The 21,330-nt window shown below is 43.6% G+C and overlaps 1 protein-coding gene across 2 annotated transcripts in view; it reads left to right on the top strand.

Annotated features, from left to right (window-relative positions):
• The window catches only part of SH3GL2 (SH3 domain containing GRB2 like 2, endophilin A1), a 173,426-nt gene extending 152,581 nt beyond the window's left edge, over positions 1-20,845 (top strand). For both annotated transcript variants that reach the window (XM_084898086.1, XM_084898087.1), the window contains 6 exons: positions 9,403-9,546; positions 11,530-11,663; positions 13,520-13,678; positions 15,184-15,287; positions 17,030-17,160; positions 19,267-20,845. In XM_084898086.1, coding sequence (XP_084754212.1) covers positions 9,403-9,546; positions 11,530-11,663; positions 13,520-13,678; positions 15,184-15,287; positions 17,030-17,160; positions 19,267-19,466 — 872 coding nt within the window. In that variant the 3' untranslated portion in view covers positions 19,467-20,845. The remainder of the gene's footprint in view (positions 1-9,402; positions 9,547-11,529; positions 11,664-13,519; positions 13,679-15,183; positions 15,288-17,029; positions 17,161-19,266) is intronic.
• Positions 20,846-21,330: the final 485 nt, after the last annotated feature.

The following is a 21,330-nucleotide window of genomic DNA, read 5'->3' on the forward strand; positions in this document are numbered from 1 at the left end:
ATTCCTCTGCTTACTACATAGGCCTCTATTGGCCACACCCTGTACAATCCCCACCCTCCCCTCCCTCTTGAGTGTAGGTGGGACTTGTGACTTGCTTCTAACAGGTAGAGTTGCCAGAGGTGATGGGAGTGAACACACATACACACACACACCCGGTTAGATTATATTACATGACAAAGTTGGGGGGATGTCCCTCCCATGATCATATTATATAAAACCGTCCTAGTAGACTGGAGGGAGAGGGGTCCTCCTCCTGGCCAAGGAGAAGCGGACTGCCATGTGTGACTACCTGAGGAGAGAGCCAGGGGTCAGGGCACTGGGTGTGGCTTCTAGGACCTAGGGGTGACCCACAGCTAGTAAGGAGCAGGGCCCTCAGTCCTACCACCATAAGGAAGTGGCATCATCAGAAACCTGAGTAAGCTCAGAAGCAGAATCATCTTTACTTAGGCTCCCGGATAACAGGGCAGCCTAGCCGAGCCCTTGATTATAGCCTTGAGAAACCCTGAATAGAGGATGCTGGACTTCTCAAGACACTGTGAGATACATATGTGCTGTTTGAGCCACTACCGTGTTTCCCCGAAAATATGACATCCTCCGAAAATAAGACCTACTTACAGGTTTCTTTCTGAGTGAAATATAAGGCATCCCCTGAAAATAAGCCCCCCCCCCCCCTAGGCTAAACATGAGAGATTTGGTCCACTGATTCTGAAAGAAATGGAGTCACAAGAAATTCACCAGGAAATTCAGGAATTGGATTGTTATGGTGATGTTCCAGAAGATGATGACATATTGTTATTGAATAAATGAGTAAATTCTTGATACTGTAGGATTCACAGTTTGTCTGGTTTGTGTTGACAACTACCGTACTACCGTACCGTATACAGGTAATAAATTTCCTTTATTGTCATTTAACAATAAATGTGTACCGTATTCTTCTTCATGGAAAAATAAGACATCCCCTGAAAATAAGACCTAGTGCATCTTTGGGAGCAAAAATTAATAGAAGACACTGTCTTATTTTCAGGGAAAGAGGGTAGTTTGTGGGACTTTGTGATGCAGCTTAGCACATACAGTGTGGCTGTTTGTTCCTCAGACAGAGCTATTTCAAGCAGATCACTGCTGGGCCATGAGCCACTTGCTCTTGGTCCCTGGATCCCTTACACTGAATGAAAAGATAGATTGGGAAAACCTGTCACATTGCTTCAGCTTAGGATGACTTTTCTGAACCCTCTAGGGCAGGGAGGGAGAACCTTTTTTTCTGTCCCAGGCCATTTATAACCTCATTCACTTAATATAAATTTATGTTGCTTTGAAAAAGGCTCCTACGTTTATTGAATTTTGAGTGCTGCCTGTGGTTGCCTTGGCAGGGCCAGACCAAATGATTCTGTGGGCCTTACATAGCCCTCGGGCTGGACATTCCCCACCCCTGCCCCAGGGAGTGGTCAGACAGGTTCACTCTATGCTGACTGAAGATAAAGGTCTGAAACATGAGAAGTAAAAAGCTCCTGGCACAGTGCCTGACACTAGCTCAAGAAATGTCCCTCAGCTTCTCTTCCCAGAGGTTTGCAGCCCACCTGAGGGCATCTCAGGAGCTTTCCAAGGATTCCTCTGAAGGGAAGGTCTCCAGGGGAAATCACTCCCAAACAATATTCATTGTGCCAAGCACAATGCCTCTCTCTGCTCCCAAAGCCTGGAGAAGCAACGGCTCATTTTGTATTCAAATTGTCAATATGGTTTTTTATTTGAAATGGTATGCTCCTGTGGTGTGATTGCCTGCTTTCCTAGAATGCACTGAGACTTGTGTCAGTGCTATGCAACACCCTCCTATGATGTTCACTGTCCCAACTCACAGGTTCTTAGGGCTGCTGGCATGTACCTTGTCTCAGTGTCTTAAAATACCTCCCGCTGCTTCCTGCTCGTCAGGGGCATCAGGGGGCTCTGCGGCCTTGGAGGGAGGTGTTCTCTAAGTGCTACTATTCTTTGGGTTGAGGGTAGCATGATTTAGTGCTAAAGTGACAGGTATTTATATGTCAGTGGGCAAATCTGTCTCTTTCCTTTCCCAAATCTCTTCTCAGATTTTTCAAAAGAAACCACAGAGGTGTGAGGAAATTTACTGACGTTCTCGTTATCGTATAAATCTTCTGTGTCCTTCCAGAATTGTTAGTGCGAAAGGCCGGTTGGACGTTGCTCAAAGTGCAGGAGGCAGCAGAGGGTCCCTGTGAGACTTGTAGATGCTCTGCGGGATTTCACCTGGGAAAACCAGGCCATTTTGCACAATCATTGGCTGCCAATGTGAAATATATACTAATGTGTTCTTTCTTGAATGCCTTTTGTTGCAAAGTACTAAATCCCAAATCTAATATAGTATGATTTGGTGATTTATACTAATATTTCAATTGCAATCCCTGAATTGAACTTTGCAAATTTAGTTTCATTCAGAATTCATTCCCCCCCCCTCCCCCCCCCCCCCCCGCTCTAACTAAAGACGTCATTGAGCTTTGATAGATAAAGAAGTAGAACTTTAGCTGTTGGTGACCATGTCAAGGAAATGGCCATCAATAACATTTTTCTCCTGCCAAAGGGGACAAGAGAAGAAAAGAAAGAATATTTGGTACCTGCTTTGATTACATTCATCATCTCATTTCACCAACATAGCAGTTCTACCAGTAAATATCATTGCCTCTTACTTATATCCAGGCACCCTGAGGCTGAGGGCCACGCACCCTCTCTTTCCTGCAGAGCTGGGAGCAGCGGAGCAGGGATTTGAATCCTGTCCTATTAGTCCTTTGTTAGCAGGTGTCCTTTTGTTAATTAGTAGGAAATGATAATAGAGCCCATTACAGGAGAATACAGTTCTAATATTTCTGGCTTCAAAAAGAGGCTGTATTTTTGCATTTACATGCAACTTTGGTCTTCTAAATTTTAACCTTGCTTGTTCACAATCTTTGTTGTATTTGGTAATTAGTTGTCCTTAATGAGATTTGAGAATTTTCCACAAGAAGAAGGCTAACCTACCTTTTCTTTTCCTTAGAATATCTATTGGGTCTTTTAGTTATTAACTCATCTTTTTGTAAAGACCCATCAACAGAAACAGAATAATTGGGAAATGGTCTAACTGTAGTATTCATTCTTACAGAAATAAAAACAAAGAAAAGGAGGGTTTAAAAATGAATAAAGTTAAAAATCTTTACATTAAGGTTTTAAAGTAAGACTTACTGGTTTTAATCTCAGCAGTGGTTTTGCACAGAATGAGATTCATTGGTTCTGAAAATTTACATTAAGGTTCTTTGTACATTGGGATAGATGCCATCTCCTCATTTGCAAATGACCCAGTCCACTTATCCTACTGGATTCTAATGCATATATGAGAGAGGTTTAGATGTGAAATTGGGTAAGCCGGTCTCCTATGTTCGAGGTGAGGACACAGGGATCAGGAGAAATTAGGCAAGGCCATGCCACCGGCAAAAAGACCTCCAGTTCTCATTGCTCACAGAGCAGCTCTCATCCTGCTTCCTAGCATACATCACACTTCTTCACCTCTGCATTTTCAAACAGCCAGCGAGTGTAAATATAGCTGAAGCTCTGAGCTTTATTGCTGACAATCCTAATTTGACCTATCGTACTTCAGTAAAGAGGTAGTGGAGCAATGAGAACTGGACTGGCTTTCTGATACAAGAACTGGTGTTTGAGACACAGCTAGGATTCAAATTCTGCTCAGCTCTTTGGTTTCAGGCGTCCTCGCACGAGTTACATAATTTCTCGGGGTTTCATTTTCCTTATTTGTGAAATGGAAAAACCTGTCTTTTGTGTCATTGGGAGGATTAAAGAGATTATGTGTATGGGTTACCCTTGGTAGATACTTATGAAATGATAGCTATGGGATGGGACATGGTCCTGATCTTCAGTTTTTCAGATATTTCCGGTTCTTCTAGGTTTTCAAACCAAATAGTAGCATTTATAGAAACCAGTGCAAACCCTTAAGCATTGGTCAACTAAAGGTCTCTGCTCTTTGCGAAAACTAGGTTTGGTTTCTGTGTGGTAGGTAGAGACAGCAAAGTTTCTAAAAGCAGTGAAAGGTTTTCAGGAAATGTCTTCTGTCTTTAGTCTTCCCTGATGGATGCTCAGTCCATTCAGTTTCTCCTAATAGAACACAAAGATGTGACTCAGAGTGCCCTGGTCACCTCTCTGCCATATTGTGTGTATTGTGTCAACTGCACTCACAAACACAAGCCGAGGGTGGGGCTGGCATTTCTTCTCCCCTCTTGTGACAGTTTCCTGTCAATATGGTTTTTTATTTGAAAGGTCACAGTTGAAGAGTATATACTCTTAAGAGTATAATATAGAAGTTTAAAGCAGATTGCAATCTTTGTTTATTTATAGAAGATCTCTCCTGTTGTGATCATTTGGGGGTGAGGGGGTATAAGGTGAGATGCAGAGGGGAAGATTCACTGCTTACTCCTACCCTCTCCAGCAGTGAATACTCATTTATACCACCTCTGTACCCGTCCACCCCTCACTCTGTGCTTAGATTTTGTGCTTAGCCCCTTCATTCCACTTATCACTAAGGAGATTGGGAAGGTTTTAGGAGCTCTCTGCCAGGAAAGGAGGGGAGTCATAGAGACCAAATGTATATTCCTTCTTACGTCTCAAGATGTAATGGATGGAAATGCTAGTACACAAGTACCTGTTCAGAAATTCACCAAAACCAGTGACTTGATCATTGTATTTAGTAGTGCTATATCTGAGTGTTGTATACTATATGGGAATGTGCTGTTATTCTCTATACTTCTTCATATGTTTGAAATATGTTTTTATGTGAAGAAGTATAGTATTAGCCACCACGGATGAGGATTGGAGTGAAATAAAAGACGCACAGCTTGGGGGTTAACCAGTGGTGCGCTGTTTAAGGCTTAACAACCGTCTGGAAGAGAGAGGTGGCTGCATATATCCTGAGGATGTGGAGGCTCAGGAGACTAGAAAAGTTGTCCAAATTCTTACAAATAGAGGCAAAGGCAGGATTCAGACCCAGGTCCAAAGCCTGTTCTCTTTCCTAGACTTTCAAACCCTGTGAGAATCCTATGAGAATCCTGTGAGAATCAACCAGGCGATGTGTCTCTCTCACACTGATGTTTCTCTGTGTGTGTCTTTTCCCTTCCCTTCCACTCTCTCTGAAAAATAAATGGGAAAATATCCTCAGGTAAGGATTAACAACAACAACAACAAAAATACCAGGTTTTATCAGATAAGCTGCCTGCCTTTACTAGTACTGCCCCCAACCAGTCTTCTTTCCAGCTCCAGGCTCATCTGTATCCCTTTAGTACAACCTGGTGGATATTCTGTTGGACTTTGTATTTGCTGAAAGTAGAGCACTTTTACACTTCCTTCCCCAAATCTCCTCCTGCTCCTGTGTTCTTCACCTCAGATTTGCGTCCTCATCTCCAGGGGATTCAGTGCAGTGACTCTCCTGCAGAGGTTCTCTTCCTGGTGATTTCAACCCAGCCTGTGGCTGGGCCACAGCCAGCCCAGCTGCATCAGGAGTCTGCAAGGGGGACACAGGCATCAGTGTTGCTGTTTTCTGAACTCTTTCCTGATTAGTAACTTTCAGAAAAGTGCAGTGTTCCAGTCTGAAGTAGGTATCCTATGGAGTGATTACAAACTGAGCGTCCTGTATGGAAGGACCTACTTCAAGGACCTGAATATGGCCAGCATCCCAGACGCCCTGTTTCTGAACTTGACTAAAATAAAATCCTAGATACGGTTCTTTCGCTCAACTCTATGTGTGTTGTTTTGCTTTGTTCTGTGCTGTGGATATGGCCCGCATGTGCCGGCACAGTGAGCAGAACGCTCTCTGGCCCTTCAGCTAGAGAATAAATGAGCTCGTTGAGAGCAGATCCTCTCAGAATCTCCCTAGCACAGTTCCTTTCACAGAGTAGGTGCTTCATAAATACTTGTTTTGTTCATTTTATCACAGGAGAAAAAAACAATACACATTTTAAAGCAGGGTTTTTTGTTTGTTTGTTTGTTTTTGTGAATACTGATGCAAATCAGGCAGCGCAAATTCAGATTTTTTTTTTTTTCCATTTGAGGGATACCTAATTATTTTCATTGTAATTTTTTTGTAATTGATTCTTACTAATTTGATTTATTGTATCCCTTTAAGACTCATAATTTAGCTTGAGAATCCTCTTTTGTTGGGAGAAATAAGTGCCAATTTCCTGATTATGGGAGATTGTGTGATCAGTTTTTTATCATTTTTACATCACAGAGATGACTTGTTTCCGAAGAGTCAGAATTAATAAGAGTGCATGGTACGTGGGATGCCGCCTTACTGCACTTTAAGAAATGGGTTCAGGAGAAATGAAAAGACCCAGTAGCCTTAGAATCCTTAAAATCAATTCTGTGCAAGGGCCACAGGCAGGCCAGATTGCCATCAGCATGACCCGTGGTCCCAAATCGCCCTGTCAGATCGCAGGGTTAGTGTGTAATGAGATCCTATCAGCAACCTCTAGCTCCATTTCAGGGAACAGTGGGCGGCCATTGTGCTTTTACTCAGGGAAGTCTTTTTGCAAGGCTTTGGGAAAATGATGTATGCAGAAGAATTTTATTTTTAAAATGTAAACTTTTAAATGAAACTGTTTAGCGCACAATTAATAAGTAATCCCCGCTGTGCACTTGGCCCTGTGTTGGAATTCAGTAGGATGCAGTGTTGCCCCTGGTAGCAGGAAACACATGCAGAAAAGAAATAGAAAACATCGTGTGAGATGTGATCCATGCACAGGGCACAGGGCAGGCATGGAATGAGCGAGGGGTCACTCAGACCGAAGGGCAGCAGAGGGAAAGGGTGATTGGGAAAGGCTTTGTGAAGGAGGCTACCGGGCGCTGTGTGGGGCAGGTGGACAGAGAGCGGGAAGGCCCTTCCAAGGGCAGGGACATTTCCAGTAACTTCAGGAAACTGACTGGTTCTTAGTGTGGGCCCCTCTATCCGTAGCTGGGCGTTCAGCAGATGCTTACCATCTGGAAGCACACATTCATTAGTTCTGGAAAATTTTCTTTAACTTAAAAAAAAAAAAAAGTCCCCTTCTATTTCTGTGTCCTTCCTTTTCAAAACTTCCATTATTCAGCCTCTAGACCTGGACTGACCATGATTTTATGCTTTCTGATTCTTTTTTCATTTCTTTCTTTTTTCTAAATTCTTTTTTTTTTTTTTTTTTTTTTTTTTTTTTTTTTTTTTTGCTTTAACTTTATGATCTACGCGTTCATTGATGGTTAAATGTCACATTTTCTTTAAATTCCTATTTAAACGTAAATTATATTTTAAATTGTAAGTGTTGTTCACTGTCTCTTTTTTATTTTATGAATGAAAGTATGTTAGACACCTGAGAATGTTAATAATAATTATGTTCCCCGTCCTGAATGGTTTGTTTCCTATTAATTTCCTTGTTTGTTTTCACTCTCTGGTGTTAGCTTTCTACAACATCTGGTGACGGCAGCTGCTGTTTTCCAGTAGGTGTAGGACCGCAAAGCTGGGGGCGGGGCAGAGAGAGGGGTGGATGATGGAGTTTATTCACTGTAATGGCTTCATTTTAGGGTGATCATACTGGGATTGTTGTATTCAGGTTTCCTCTCTTGAGTTAGTTGAATTACCTAGAAAAGAGTCTTCTTGTCCCATGCCCGAAGGGCATAAACCTGGCCGCTCCCTGGGGGATAAATGGAGGAAGAAGGCTGATAGTCTCACAGTTCACCATGTCGATTGGCCCCAATGCCCTGATTCGGTGTGGAATCCCTCCCTTAGCAGAGGCAGGTGTCTTCAATCATAAAAAATATTTGGTTGCTATGCTTTTTATGCAACCAAAGAAACAAATTTTCTAGTTCCCATTCTCTGTGAGCTTCCAAAGGCTCTCCGTCACATGCGCCTAAGGATGTGGCCTGAGTCTCATGTGGGAACCACTGCCCTGAGAGTATACCAGTTTCCCGGATATCTATTCATTCACTTAGCATTTTCTACAGCACACATGTGTGTGAAACACCTGTGTGCACAGTGTTATGCCCATCCTCTTGGGGAGATACATAGGGCAGCATACCAGGATCCTGCTCTCCCGGACCAGGGGAGGGTTGCTCTCAGGAAGCTGTTTCTGTGGTACACGCAGTGGGGGCCCCTTGAACTAGGCGAGTGAAAGTGGGAAAGACAAGACGGGGGACAGTCAGAGAGTTTGTGATAATGTGTGAGGAAGAGTAAGCTGTGGAGGAGGAGGGCATAGAGTGAAAGGTCCTTTTAGAAGAGAAGAGGAGGGTCCCTGAAGGCACACCCAACTTGGTGAAGCAATCCAGGCGGAGACCATGTTATACGGATTATAGGCTGTTCAATATATATTTTTTTTTTCAGGCCTACGCTCTGCTTTTTTTAAAAGTGCTGCTTTTATAAATCATTTCAAAATGATGGCGTTAACACTTAAAATGGTTAATTCTGAAGTCTCGTGGTTTTTATTTTCCAGAACACAGAAGTTTTGCTAACCCAGGATTCGTAATACATATTTAATGAGCTTGTGAATGAATTTACAAGCAGTCTCTTCAAAAGTGTGGGTTATTAGGTGTTTTAGATGATTTGCAGAAGTAGGTAAAATGATAGAATATGATTTTCTTTCCCCTTCTCATTAGACTGTAGAACATATTCAAGATGTTCTTAAGTAATTAGGAGAATACTGCTCTCCGTAATTGAACAGCATTCAAAATTATGAGTATGAATATCAGCCACAGTATATTAAAGCCACTATAATTACTTTTGGTAATAACTTACCAGAAGAAAACTCTTAACAGAACCAAGATGTAAGCACAGATCAACAACCAGCTTTTGTTAAAGGAATGAATCTGTAGAATGGAAAATGGCCAACACAGGATTTGAAGCGAGTAGCCACCATATGTGGTTTCCTTACTCTTTCTTTGCTTTCTACTGGTCTCCTTTCCTTCTCTCCATTTGTTACTTCTATTGTCTACTGTTGATTTCTCATAAGATTTTGAGATAGTTTAGTGATTTAAAAAATATATGCCTATTCTACACCCCTCTCTCCCTCTCTCCTTCTCTCCCTCTCTCCCTCTCTCCCTCCCTCTCTTTCCCACCCCTGAGGATTGGACTCCACATGTTATCAATGAAGACCCTGAAACAAAGAAGGTGAAGGTGCAGTTTTTAGTAACTGAGCTGGTTTACAGACTGGTTAAGGCCTGATTCTTCATTCAGCCCTGTTTCTGCCTTATTGTATGGCCTACTTTGAAAGGGTGGAAAGGCCTGGGGTGGAGTGGGAACTGGGTGGAGGGGTCAATGAGGAAGGGTACATCTGTAATATTCTCAACAAAAAAGATTTAAATTTTTTTTTTTTAAAAAAAAGCCTGTTCTCTCTTTGCCTTCAGCTTCCAGAGCTAAACTCAGCATGATCAACACAATGTCCAAAATCCGAGGGCAGGAGAAGGGGCCAGGCTACCCTCAGGCAGAAGCACTGCTGGCGGAGGCCATGCTCAAGTTCGGGAGGGAGCTGGGAGATGACTGCAACTTCGGTAATGAGTGCTCGTTTCCATTCCTGCGTGTGTCTATGGGGATTGTAGTGCCAGTAAGAAACTTCCTAGGAAATGAATCACACCATTTTCATTTCCACTCTCAGTTTTAGGTCCTGAACACATGGGACAAAAAAATTGTTTTCAGGGTTGTTTCATCATTTTTAGTGTGATTTGTTGTAGGGGTTTTATTTTATTTTCTTGTTCTCTGATGAGATGCCAATCTTTACAGTACTGACTGCTATCTCCTGATGCCTGGACATTTACTCTGGGGTTTTCTGGTAATGATTGGAAATCGAGGCAGATCAGACAGTCACAGTGAGCATGATTAACACAAAGCCCCATGAGCTTTCTCTTAGATCTCGGCTCTTTTGTATGTGGTGCCAACTTCTTTTTCTTTCTTTCTTTTTTTTTTTTTTTAATATATTTTTCTCAATTTCAAAGAGGAAGGGAGAGGGTGAGAGAGAAATATCTATGATGAAAGAGAATCATTGATTGGCTGCCACCTTCACACCACCTACTGGGGATTGAGCCCACAACTCAGGCATGTGCCCTTGACTGGAATCAAACCCAGGACCCTCCAGCCCAGTGTTTCCCAACCTTCTCTCATGATGAGAATCACCTGGTGGAGTTGTTAAAACACAGATTCCTGAATCCCAACTAAGAAGTGCTAAACTAGAATTTTTGAGAACATATAGGTAAAATTGCATACCTAACTTAGTGCTCTGTATATAAAATCTGTCTTAGAGCACTAGTGCTCTGTATATAAAATCTGTCTTAGAGCACTAGTTAGGTATACAATTTTACCTATATGTTCCCAAAAATTCTAGTTTAGCACTTCTTAGTTGGGATTCAGGAATCTGTGTTTTAACAACTCCACCAGGTGATTCTCATCATGAGAGAAGGTTGGGAAACACTGCTCCAGCCCACACACCACACGCTGTCCATTGAGCCAAACCTTCTAGGGCATATGTGGTACCTACTTCTCCTACCTCGGATGAGATGGCTTATTCCTTTATCCTCTGGCCCTCAGCTACCATACCAAACACCTTCCATTTTCATTCCCTTGTGATGTGAGATCTTACTTAGCTAATGATGGCTTTTGTAGCTGTACGCTGCTTATTGCTCCTGAGAAATGTATTGGCCTTAACCAGGAAAGCTGGTAAGTAAAAGAGAGGGCAGAGAGCTTCCCAAATTATTTCAAAATTTTATAAGAGTCTAGAGCAGCGTTTTTCAACCGCTGTTCCGCAGCACACTAGTGTGCCGCAAGATGTTGCCTGGTGAGCCGTAGGTGCAGACAAGACAAGAATTTTAAATTTTTCACTATTTTGTTTACTTAATATTTCATAATAAAGTAATTATAAAATACTTTGTGTTTATTTGATTCCTATTCAAGAGAATTACTTTATATATAGTCAATATAGGCACAGAGTTAAATTTTTTAACATTTTCTAATAGTGGTGTGCCTCGTGATTTTTTTCATGAAACAAGTGTGCCTTTGCCCAAAAAAGGTTGAAAAACACTGGTCTAGAGGCCCATTGCATGATATTCATGCAAGAATAGGCCTTCCTTCCCCCTGCCTTCACTCCCAGCCACCCTGAGCCGGCAAGTCCTCGCTTCTGTCTGGAGCACCATTCCAGTAGCTCCCCCCATCCTTCCCCCTTCTCCTCATTGCAGGCTCCATGCCTGCATATGCAAATTTGTTGGGTTTATTTGCATACTCACTCTGATTGGCTATGGGTGTAGCAGAGTGATGGTTAATTTGCATGTTTCTCTTTTATTATTGTAAGATAGCACCCCCTTAAGGGGCATGGAGTCTGTTGCCCATATGAACTGTCAAAGGTAGAAAAAACATTGTTCTCTGAAGGGTGTTACATACTATCCTTCATCTCTGTTGTCTTCAGGATCCATGGGGTTTCTTCTATCTATGCAAATGCATTCTACTTCTGTTCTTTAACATACAAGAGCTTTGTTCTCCCCTTTTAGGCCCTGCACTCGGTGATGTGGGGGAGGCCATGCGGGACCTCTCAGAGGTGAAAGACTCTTTGGACATGGAGGTGAAGCAGAACTTCATTGACCCCCTTCAGAATCTTCATGACAAAGACCTGAGGGAAATTCAGGTACCTGTCACTGGTCCTCTGGGAAGTGGGCAGTTTAGACTGTATAGGTGAGAGACCCCTACTATTTAGAAAACATGTTTTAAACTTACTGTGTGCTTTGTCAGCACTGGGCACATGCATTGCAAAGCAGTCCAGCAAAATAAATGAGAGAAACCAGAAATGAAATAATTTTTGTCCCACTACTATGCCTCTGCCACACATGAACATGACATATGACTTCTCCACATTTAATTTTCAAGATTTATTAGGCTTTTTTCCTCCAGAAAAATAATATCTTTTCCCTAATGACACACAATTTTGGTAATTCTCTGGTTTTCTGGGCTGATTGTATCCTCTAAAATGCTAGCTGCGCTAGTTGTTAGCTTAGTTATTCTGCCACTCTATAAACACATGTTTTCATATTTTCATAGCAGTTGTTAGGATTGAGAAAAAGTACACAGCTGTTCTCTTGGTAAAACATGTAGAAAGTTGAGCTATTCCAAATCAAGTTCAACAAGCTTTACCTTTGACTAGATGTATAATGTTTGCTCATTCGTTCCTTCAACAAATATTTGTTGAACCTGTCTGAAATTTAATTTCCCTTATTGTGACATGAGCTGGAATACCTTGAAGTCTCCTAGATCTCATTCTGGCCTAACTTTCCTTCAGCCCTATCACTGGCTCAAGGTTGCACCATTAGTAAGGGGTAGACACGCTTTCAACATAAAATGTGAACTGACTCCAGAACACTGCCCTACAGCTGACACAAGTTCAAATGTTTTACGAGAATTTTCCTTCCAAATGAACAAACATTTAGCTTTGGGTCAGAGCATGGATTGAGGCAAGGGTGTGCAGTGAGAGGGAATGTCTGGGATGTTTTTTTCTGTCTTTCCTTCTCACTTCTTCACCATTCCCTACTCTGTTTTTATCTGCTTCTCTTTCTGGACACACCCAAGATAAAGGAAATTGCAGCCATCTCTCCTCCCTGTTAGGCATGGGACACTGCAGCACTTACTTTGCAGCTTTGCAGGGGGAAGGGGGGGAGTACTTTGCAGCTTTGGGAAATTCCTTTTTCACTTGGTCTCTAAAGATGTTGGGCAGAGGCTGGACAGGTATGTGGCGGGGATGATGCGAGGAGGGGTCAAAGTGCAGCGTGGGGCCTTAGGTCTCTACCAAGGTCCCTTCCAAGTCAGCTTTTGTGACTATAATGGGGAGACTTAAAGTAACCAATGGTTTCCTGAAAGCTGCTTCAGTCAACGAGGCTCAGTGGTAAGAGATAGATTCCTAGGCCCCTGTCCTGGCTATGCTACTTCAGGTGATCAGGAATCCACATTTGAAATAAGCAATTAATAATTAATAAGGCAATTCTTACAGATTGGATGACTTTATAGATAAGTCCTTTCTAGTGTTAATGCTGTACGATTAGAAAATCAAAAATCTCATTCTTAGTTCATTTCAAGGGAAGTGGGGTTTTTTGTACTCACATTCCCAGCTTCTGTTGTGGAAGGGAAAGGCATCTTCCAGTTTGGCTTTGTCCTAGTGAGGGCAAATAATAATAATAGTAGTAATAACAACAACAACAGCAACAACAACAACAATAATAATAATAATAATAATAATAATAATAATTATAATAATGGGCACTGGCATTTTCCACAATTTCTTTCTTGCTCTTAATTATTTTAAAACATGTTTCCCCACAATTAGCCTGTGGAAGAGTTTTCCCACTGGTGTGTGCTTTTTTACTTGTCTGGTGACACCTTGTAGACCTTAGCCTGCCTCATTTTGGAAGCTAACAGGCAGGTGGGGAAGTGAGCTCTCAATAGGCCTTTTCCATGAGTCCTTCCAAAGCACGTTCCTGCCCCGCACTTTTTCAGCATCATCTAAAGAAGTTGGAGGGTCGACGCCTGGACTTCGATTATAAGAAGAAACGACAAGGCAAGATTCCAGATGAAGAGATCCGTCAAGCTCTGGAGAAATTTGACGAGTCTAAAGAAATTGCTGAGTCGAGCATGTTCAATCTGCTGGAGATGGACGTGAGTGGCTCTCCTCCCATCCAGGCACAAGATTAATGTGCTAAAGGGTCCCATCTTTGAAAATATTAATGTCTGATCATACAACATGGTTAGAACTTTAGTAGATGGTCGTTCCTTTTAAATAATTTGAAATTATTAGATTAGAAATGGTAAGGGTTTTTTTCCCCCTGTATAACTGTAGTTTGATTTAACTACATTTTTGTCTATTAACGATCTTACCAACAGTGGGGAGAGAATAATATTTCTGATAGCCCATGTATCAGTCTAGTAGCTTAAAAAAAAAAAAAGTGGTTTGTTGAAATGCAGGGCGGATTGACTTCAGATTGTATAAGGATATCAACTAAAATGCATTCATAAGAGCGTTAAGATGTTTTGTGTTTTGAAGTAATGTTGACATTTTCTTTCAAAAGGTGATTTCCATTGAGACTGATGATGGTAGCATAGATACTGCATTTGGGGCATAGATGAGATGGTTTGAAAGCTGCTTTCACATTATCAGTACTAAATTATTCTTCACCACTTTAGAAGTGACATTCCACCCACTCATGTAGGAAGCCGGTTACCTTGCTTTCCTGTCTTTGCTCCCCACAACCTCTGGCCCGGTCATTTGCTGACTAACTTCTGCCAAGATGTTTGCCGAGTCTGTGTGTACTTACCACTTAACTGCTTGGCCCTGACTGGTGACAGGGGAGACATGTTGACCATAGCCAGACTTCCCCATCACCCCGAGACAGTGTAGGTTTGTGTTTACATGAAACGGCTTGTGTACACCTACTTACTGAAGAGGGGTGCTTCATGGGATGAGTGGTGACCTGAATCCGTGCTCCTGACCTACTCCCAGGCTGTACCCCACCCCAAAACTCCTGGGGCAGCATTGCCTCTGTTCATTTGGAGGCCAGTGTTCAGCTAGATCACAGCACAAGAGATAAAGGGAAGAGCCACCAAGAATGCTTAGAATAGTAGAGCTGGAAGGAAGCCAGATGTCACCTGGCCCCTTTACATTACAGATGAGGCTCGGAGAAGACAAAAGATTCTCCATTGTATCACACTGCCTCCCATGGTGCCTCACGTGAGAAATCAGTATCATGCTTCTAGTAACAGCACTAATATTGACTAAGCATGAAAAGTATAGGAGCAATGAATCCTTTGGTCAATACTTTTTTTTTTGTCTTATAGGATATCAATAAAATAAGCCAAACCCTACACAGAAGGTCCAAGCTAAGCATGAGACTGTTTGATGAGAGTTAAGTGATCTTCAGGAGAATTCTGAATAATGTTGCTTCTCCTTGTAGCACTAGAGTTCCCATTCATAAGGATGTTCTCTTACCCTTAATCGATTCAGAGCCTGTAAAACTATGTGTCTTCGCCTGGCTCCCCACGGGGTCCTGGGCGTCACCAGGCACTGGGCTGTGTGTCAGGGGAGCTCTGTCCTATGCACAGGACAGTAGTAGCTGCTTCTGGTCAGTAACCCGGGAACTAAGGTGTGATTCCCCCTTGATCTGCAGATCGAACAGGTGAGCCAGCTCTCTGCGCTTGTGCAAGCCCAGCTGGAGTACCACAAGCAGGCGGTCCAGATCCTGCAGCAGGTCACCGTCAGACTGGAAGAAAGGTACTCGACAGCTCCCTGCATCTTACATCTCCACTTTCTTGCTATACAATGATGTGGAAAGAAATGGAACTAAGAGAGAGAATACATTAGAAGAAAACCTTCTGCCAAAGTTACTGCTGACCTTACATGGGCACCCTGAGGATTGTTGTTCTGATTTTATTTTCTCATATGCTTTGTTTTACTTTGTGGCATTGAATCTAATCTCATGTGAATGAGGTCAGTACCTGGATTATATTTTGGCTGCCACCGATGGGATGCCTGGAGGTTCTGATGATAATGGATGTATCCTTATTGATCAGCTATTCTGTGTGGGTACTAAAGGCATAGCATCATCAATCGTATAGCAGCCCTGTAGGCCAAGGGTTGTCCGCCTCTTCTAACAGATGAGCCAGCTGAGACTCGGAGAGCAGCCATCCCTAGCCCTGGGTCACACCTGCTCCAAAAGGGGTCTGTGATCCAGCATAAGCTGCTTGAGAGCTTGTATCTTTCACACCTCCTGTTCCTCTGGATGGTGGCCTAGTCCATCCAAAAGGGCTGCTTTCATGGGCCTGTTCCCCATCTTCTGATGTCCCCACCACAGAGCTGTGGTAGTTTTCCTTGTGAATGGGGCTCCTTGGAGTTGGGGACAGCCTGCTCAGCTGTCTGCAGTGGCCCTGCACTATGCTATGTGTTACTTTATTTAGCCAGATTAAACAGGATGATTCTGCAAAATATATGTGCATCTAAGTGTTGCCTCAGCAGCCTTGATTCTCAGCTCATGGCCAGATGAGACACTCACCGCTGATGAGTCGGCTCAGTGCACAATGACGTCTCCAATCTCTGTGCTACACCATGGAAACAACCTCACCTGCTCCCACTGGGTCCATCTGGCCGCCTCTCCCTGCTTCGTGTCTTCCCTGACTAGTGCTTACAGTGTGCGTCTTCCCTCAGCCCACGCTGGTGGAAATGTGTGGAACCCCCCGAAGCCTCTAGAACGGTTAAAACCAGGCACCCGAACACACTAAAGAAATACGTGTCTTAGTGACATCTGTTGAGAGTCAGGTTCCTTCCTTTCTTTCCTCTGACATATGTACCAAGACACTCTTATTCTGCTGCCACCATACCCTGAGCTCTCCCCACTTCGCAAATCTGTTCTACACTTTCTTTAGGGAATAAGTTTCATTCCCACTTCCTATTTTGCAAACTGCTCACCGCTCTCAGAGCATACAGTTCCTCCTTTCCATCCTTCATCTGTAAATGGCAAGTACTCATCTTCTACCTTCGTCCATAGACCTTCTCCAACTTCCCTATGGACAGGTGGACTCTCCACGCCACCCCATGTTCCTGCAGCATTTCGCACCCATCTCTACAGCACTTACTGCCACTTAGAGAAGCCAGCTGTTTATGTTCTATCTCCCCTACAGACCATAGATGCTTGTGGGCAAACACTGTGTCTTACTCATCTCTGTGGCCCTAGCACCTAGCACAGTGCAGAGTGAGCTCAATGAGTAAGGGGGTGGAGAAAGGGGGGTGGGATTGAGAGAGAGGATAGAGACAGGGAGGGTGTGACCATGGATGGGGCATCACCAGAAGCAGAGACACATACACATGAGAAATCGGAGGGCCTCTCTCGATTTCTCTTATGCCACAGAGCAGATTGGTGTGTGACCTAAGTGTATCCTGGATTTTACTGCCCTTTTTTTTTTTTTTTCTTCTTAATTGGCTGCACACTCTCTATTCTCCCCTTTTTCTTTTCCACACAGAATAAGACAAGCTTCGTCTCAGCCTAGAAGGGAATATCAGCCTAAACCGCGGATGAGCCTGGAGTTTCCCATTGGAGACAATACTCAGCCCAATGGAGGCATCTCCCATGCGGGCACGCCCAAGCCTTCAGGTAAGGGGCTGAGACCCACAGCGCCCACTACATGGGCCTTCAGCACATCCCACTGACACTTTTCCAAAAATTCTAGAGGCAGTCTAATCTGGCTGCATTAAGATATATGTAATAATACATTTTTTTAGGGACGGTTTTGTCAAGTAGTAGCTCTTAAAAGCACTACTTCTTCTTTTCTTATTGATCATGGCTTTTCCTCTATTTCCCTCTTCTCTCCTCTATAAAATAATTTTTATTCGCTTAACTATCATCTTAAGCTCTTAACCTCCGAATTATTTTGGCCTAATTTGATTTTGACTCTCCTTTGTGGTCGTAAGGTCATCTTAACATGCCAGTTTGGTGCTGGGTGGCATCTTTTTTTCTATTTTTCCCCCTCTGTGGCTCCAGCATGCACAAGACCGAATGTCCGTGTACAGAGCATGTCCCATACGCTCACACATAACCATAGGCAGCAGCTCCAAGAATGTGTTCCGTTGGATTTCTTGAGGCACAGGAGCATATGGTGAACCTAGTGCTGGAGAGATTTTCAGCCTTAACATTTGCTGGATTGAAGAAGTGAAAACTATCTCATACTGGATATGAATTTTAAAGTCATGCAGCTTCTTTTTATTTTCCCTGTATCCCCAGCACTTGATGTTTTGTGGTAGTACAGCTCTTATGAGATGCTTTCAGGATACCGTGAAGGGAAAGGGAGGTCTGTGGTGACAGTGGGAGCTCTGTGCCTCTGTGTCCACATCTGCTGCTCAGAGCTCCGTGGGGGTATAAGCAGCAGTGGCTCTTAGAAGTTAGCCGGCCCCAGGGGCTAGTCATATATGTTACGTGTAACTTGCTTTTTCCTGCTCAGAAACCAACTGCATATTTTACTCTTCTTTCAGAGACTTGTTAATTTTCTGTTTTTTCTTTCTTTCTTTTTTTTTTAAATCCTCACGTGAGGATATATTCTTACTGATTTCAGAGAGAGAGGAAGGGAGGAGGGAAAGAAACATTGATATGAGAGAAATACAGACCAGTTGCCTTCCATATACACCCTGACCAGGGATCACACCTGCAACCTGGGTACGTGCCCTGATAGGAAATTGAACCCATGACCTTTTGGTGTGTGGGACAACTGTCCAACCAACTGAGCTGCATTCCACATTGCAACACATGCCAGTGCAACACTGGCCAGGTCAGGACTCCATTCTTTTTATTCTTTTAATCCAGGTCTAATGCATCATTTTAATACTAGAGGCTCGATGCACAAAATCCATGCAGGAGTAAGCCTTCCTTCCCCCAGCTGCCAGCACTGCCTTCCCTCTGACACCCGGGAACCAGGCTTCCCTCGCTGCCCCAGCTTCATCCAGAAGGTCGTCTGGAAGGACGTCTTAAAGGACATTCGGTCTAATTGGCATATTATGCTTTTATTATTATAGATGTCATAACTCTGATGCACTCCTCACATTGATATGCACAATAGATTACAAAATGTAAATTATATAATTTTTATATCATCTGCTCTTAATAGATATAATAGTACTGTGAAGTTGTTACACAAAGACAGAGAGAAGTGCCTTGTGCAAGGTCACACAGAGTTAGAGCTTGAACCCAGTGTTTTATATTGAGGTTAGACACCTTACTTTTAATAAGTGAGAATTATACTGTAATTCTGAAGCCGCAAAGCATCATCCATGTAATTAATTAGCTGTACTGTTTCACACATGCAGAGGTTTCACAGTGCTAACATGGACAGAATTCTGGCCACGCTAGCTCATGAACCTAAATCTTATTAAAAATGCCTTGAGCTGCTGGGTCTCCCATCACTGGGCATTGTTGGGAAGGCAAGCCTTGATAAATTCTGCTGTACACATCGCAAGAATGGATGTGGCCGTTTTTCATCACTGGACACAAAACAGGAATCCAGAACCTTCCAGACATCTGAGAAAGCCCCGAAGACTGTAGAGGGAGCTGCCAGGCAGCTGCCCTGGGGCTGGTAGCAAGAGGAGGCTTCCGCAGCAAGAAGAGTGAGGGAGGACCTGAGGGGTCAGCAGGCGGGCGCAGCGGACGGTGCATGTGTGAGTTAAATCCCCCTTGTCTCTCTGTGTTCTTCTCTCCTACTCTGACTCCCAGGTGTCCCCATGGATCAGCCCTGCTGCCGAGCTCTGTACGACTTTGAACCTGAAAATGAAGGGGAATTGGGTTTTAAAGAGGGTGACATCATCACACTCACTAACCAAATTGATGAGAACTGGTATGAGGGGATGCTTCATGGCCAGTCAGGCTTCTTCCCCATCAACTATGTGGAAATTCTGGTTGCCCTGCCCCATTAGTATGTCATGCTGGCTGGCCCATCTCCTCTTGACCCGGGTAGTTCAGTTTAACCACTGCTTTGGTAATGCTGCTTCCAACACATCCCAACGCAGGCCGCAGTGGTCCCGGTCACCCGGCCCCACAGAGTACCTTTGGTTGATCTGTGTGACCCCACAGGAGTCACGGTGATGGATGGTATCTTCTCCGCCTGGTGGGCATGGCATGTGCTTTTCAAATACCATCTGAGACCAGCCAGACAGTTCTCAGGAGACTGCGGCTTCTTAGACTAACGACCATGAGCCACAGCACAGAGACACCATCCTACGGAAGGTATTATCTATCGCCCAGGGCCTTCTCCGGCTCTCAGGTTCTCCAGCTAAGCAGGAGAAAGGGTTTGCTCTCATACCGTCCCCTCCCAAACGTGTGAGTCACAGAGTTTGTGGAAGAAAGCCTCCCTCACCAGCAAACTGCCTTCTGGGCTGAGTGAGTCCTTGGATGCCACCGGGAAAGTGCTGAGTGTGGATTCAAAGCCTCCTCTGGAAACGCTCACCTCTGTTCCTCCCACTTATGCCTGTTTCCGAGGCACAGCCTGTTCCCCTTCCTCCTACTGTCCAAGCCAGAGGGGGCTCCCGTTTTCTCTCTAAGATAGTTAGCAATCCACAAATTGTGGGAGGGGCTGACAAGAGGAGACTCTATTATAAGAAATGGGAAGAGATCCGTTTTCCAAGTTTAAATGTCCTGCTGTAAAGAAACTCTGTGTGTGTGTGTGTGTGTGTGTGTGTGTGTGTGTGTGTGTGTGTGTGTGTTTTAGGGCATTTCTGAAGGTACAGGGAAGGGGGAACAAATACTGTCATTTCCGCTTTATTTACAAATTGTGTTTCATGAATTCATTGGGCACAGAGACACAAGGAGAAAACCACTAGAAACCATTTTCCCACTAGTTCCTAGACCAAGAAACAGTACATACCTTTTCTTCCACATTCACCTGTGTTCTTTGAACATCATTTGTGCATATTCTGCCCTCAGTGAGGACCAAGTAAAGATGATGTTTGTGCTTAGTAGTTTAAGAAGTGTGGCTGCATATGCAAAACTGTTTCCCATTCAGTCATCACTTTTATCTGTCCCCTCTATCTCCTCTTCATTTTGTGTGTACAGTGCTGTGTGTCAGTTTCTGAGTGGTGGTGTTATCTTTGGTATCAGTCATTCGAGTCCCATTACGTTCTATGGAGAGTTCTATTTATCTAGCTGTACAGATTCTCTCAGAGGTTTAATGTGCTGCTTCGGACGTGCCGCCTGCGGTAGTGGATCATGTGGAGTGAAAGGCAAATCTTACTGCTTACTGTATAAACTCTTACCACGGGAAGCATCGCTGTTTCCAATAAATATTGCTGAAGACAAACCCACAGGCTCCGGCCCTTTATTGTGTGTCATGTCTTTGGGTCCAGCGCTGCACAGACTGAGGCTCATTTCCCTCTCCGTTGTTTTCTGCTACAAGCAAACCAGACCTGGTTCCAAGCTTAGCGCTCCTTCTCTGTAAGCAGGGAAAGTTCCATCACTGGAAGTGAGCTGGCCTGAACACTTGTAACTTCTCGGTAATCCGGGAAAGAGGGGAGATTTTTGCAGTGACGATGTGAAAGTGGGAAGAGGAAGTCTTTTATAAATTAAATGAGTTTTCATGAGTGGTGTTATCAGAAGACTATCATGTTCAAAGGGCAAATAAATTTATCATTTCAACTCGTCTTTGGTTTCGTTCATGCTTCAAGAGAAAGGGATACACAAGGAAATGCAAATTGGTCAAAGGGCAGCATTCTTTTCTCAGTGCATATATAGGGGATGGTGGGGTGGAAGAGGATGTGGGTGAGTGGGGATAGGGAAACTTTGTGC

The sequence above is a fragment of the Pipistrellus hanaki genome, assembly GCF_964339955.1.
Source record: "Pipistrellus hanaki genome assembly, chromosome: 11".
NCBI classification, from domain to species: Eukaryota; Metazoa; Chordata; class Mammalia; order Chiroptera; family Vespertilionidae; genus Pipistrellus; species Pipistrellus hanaki.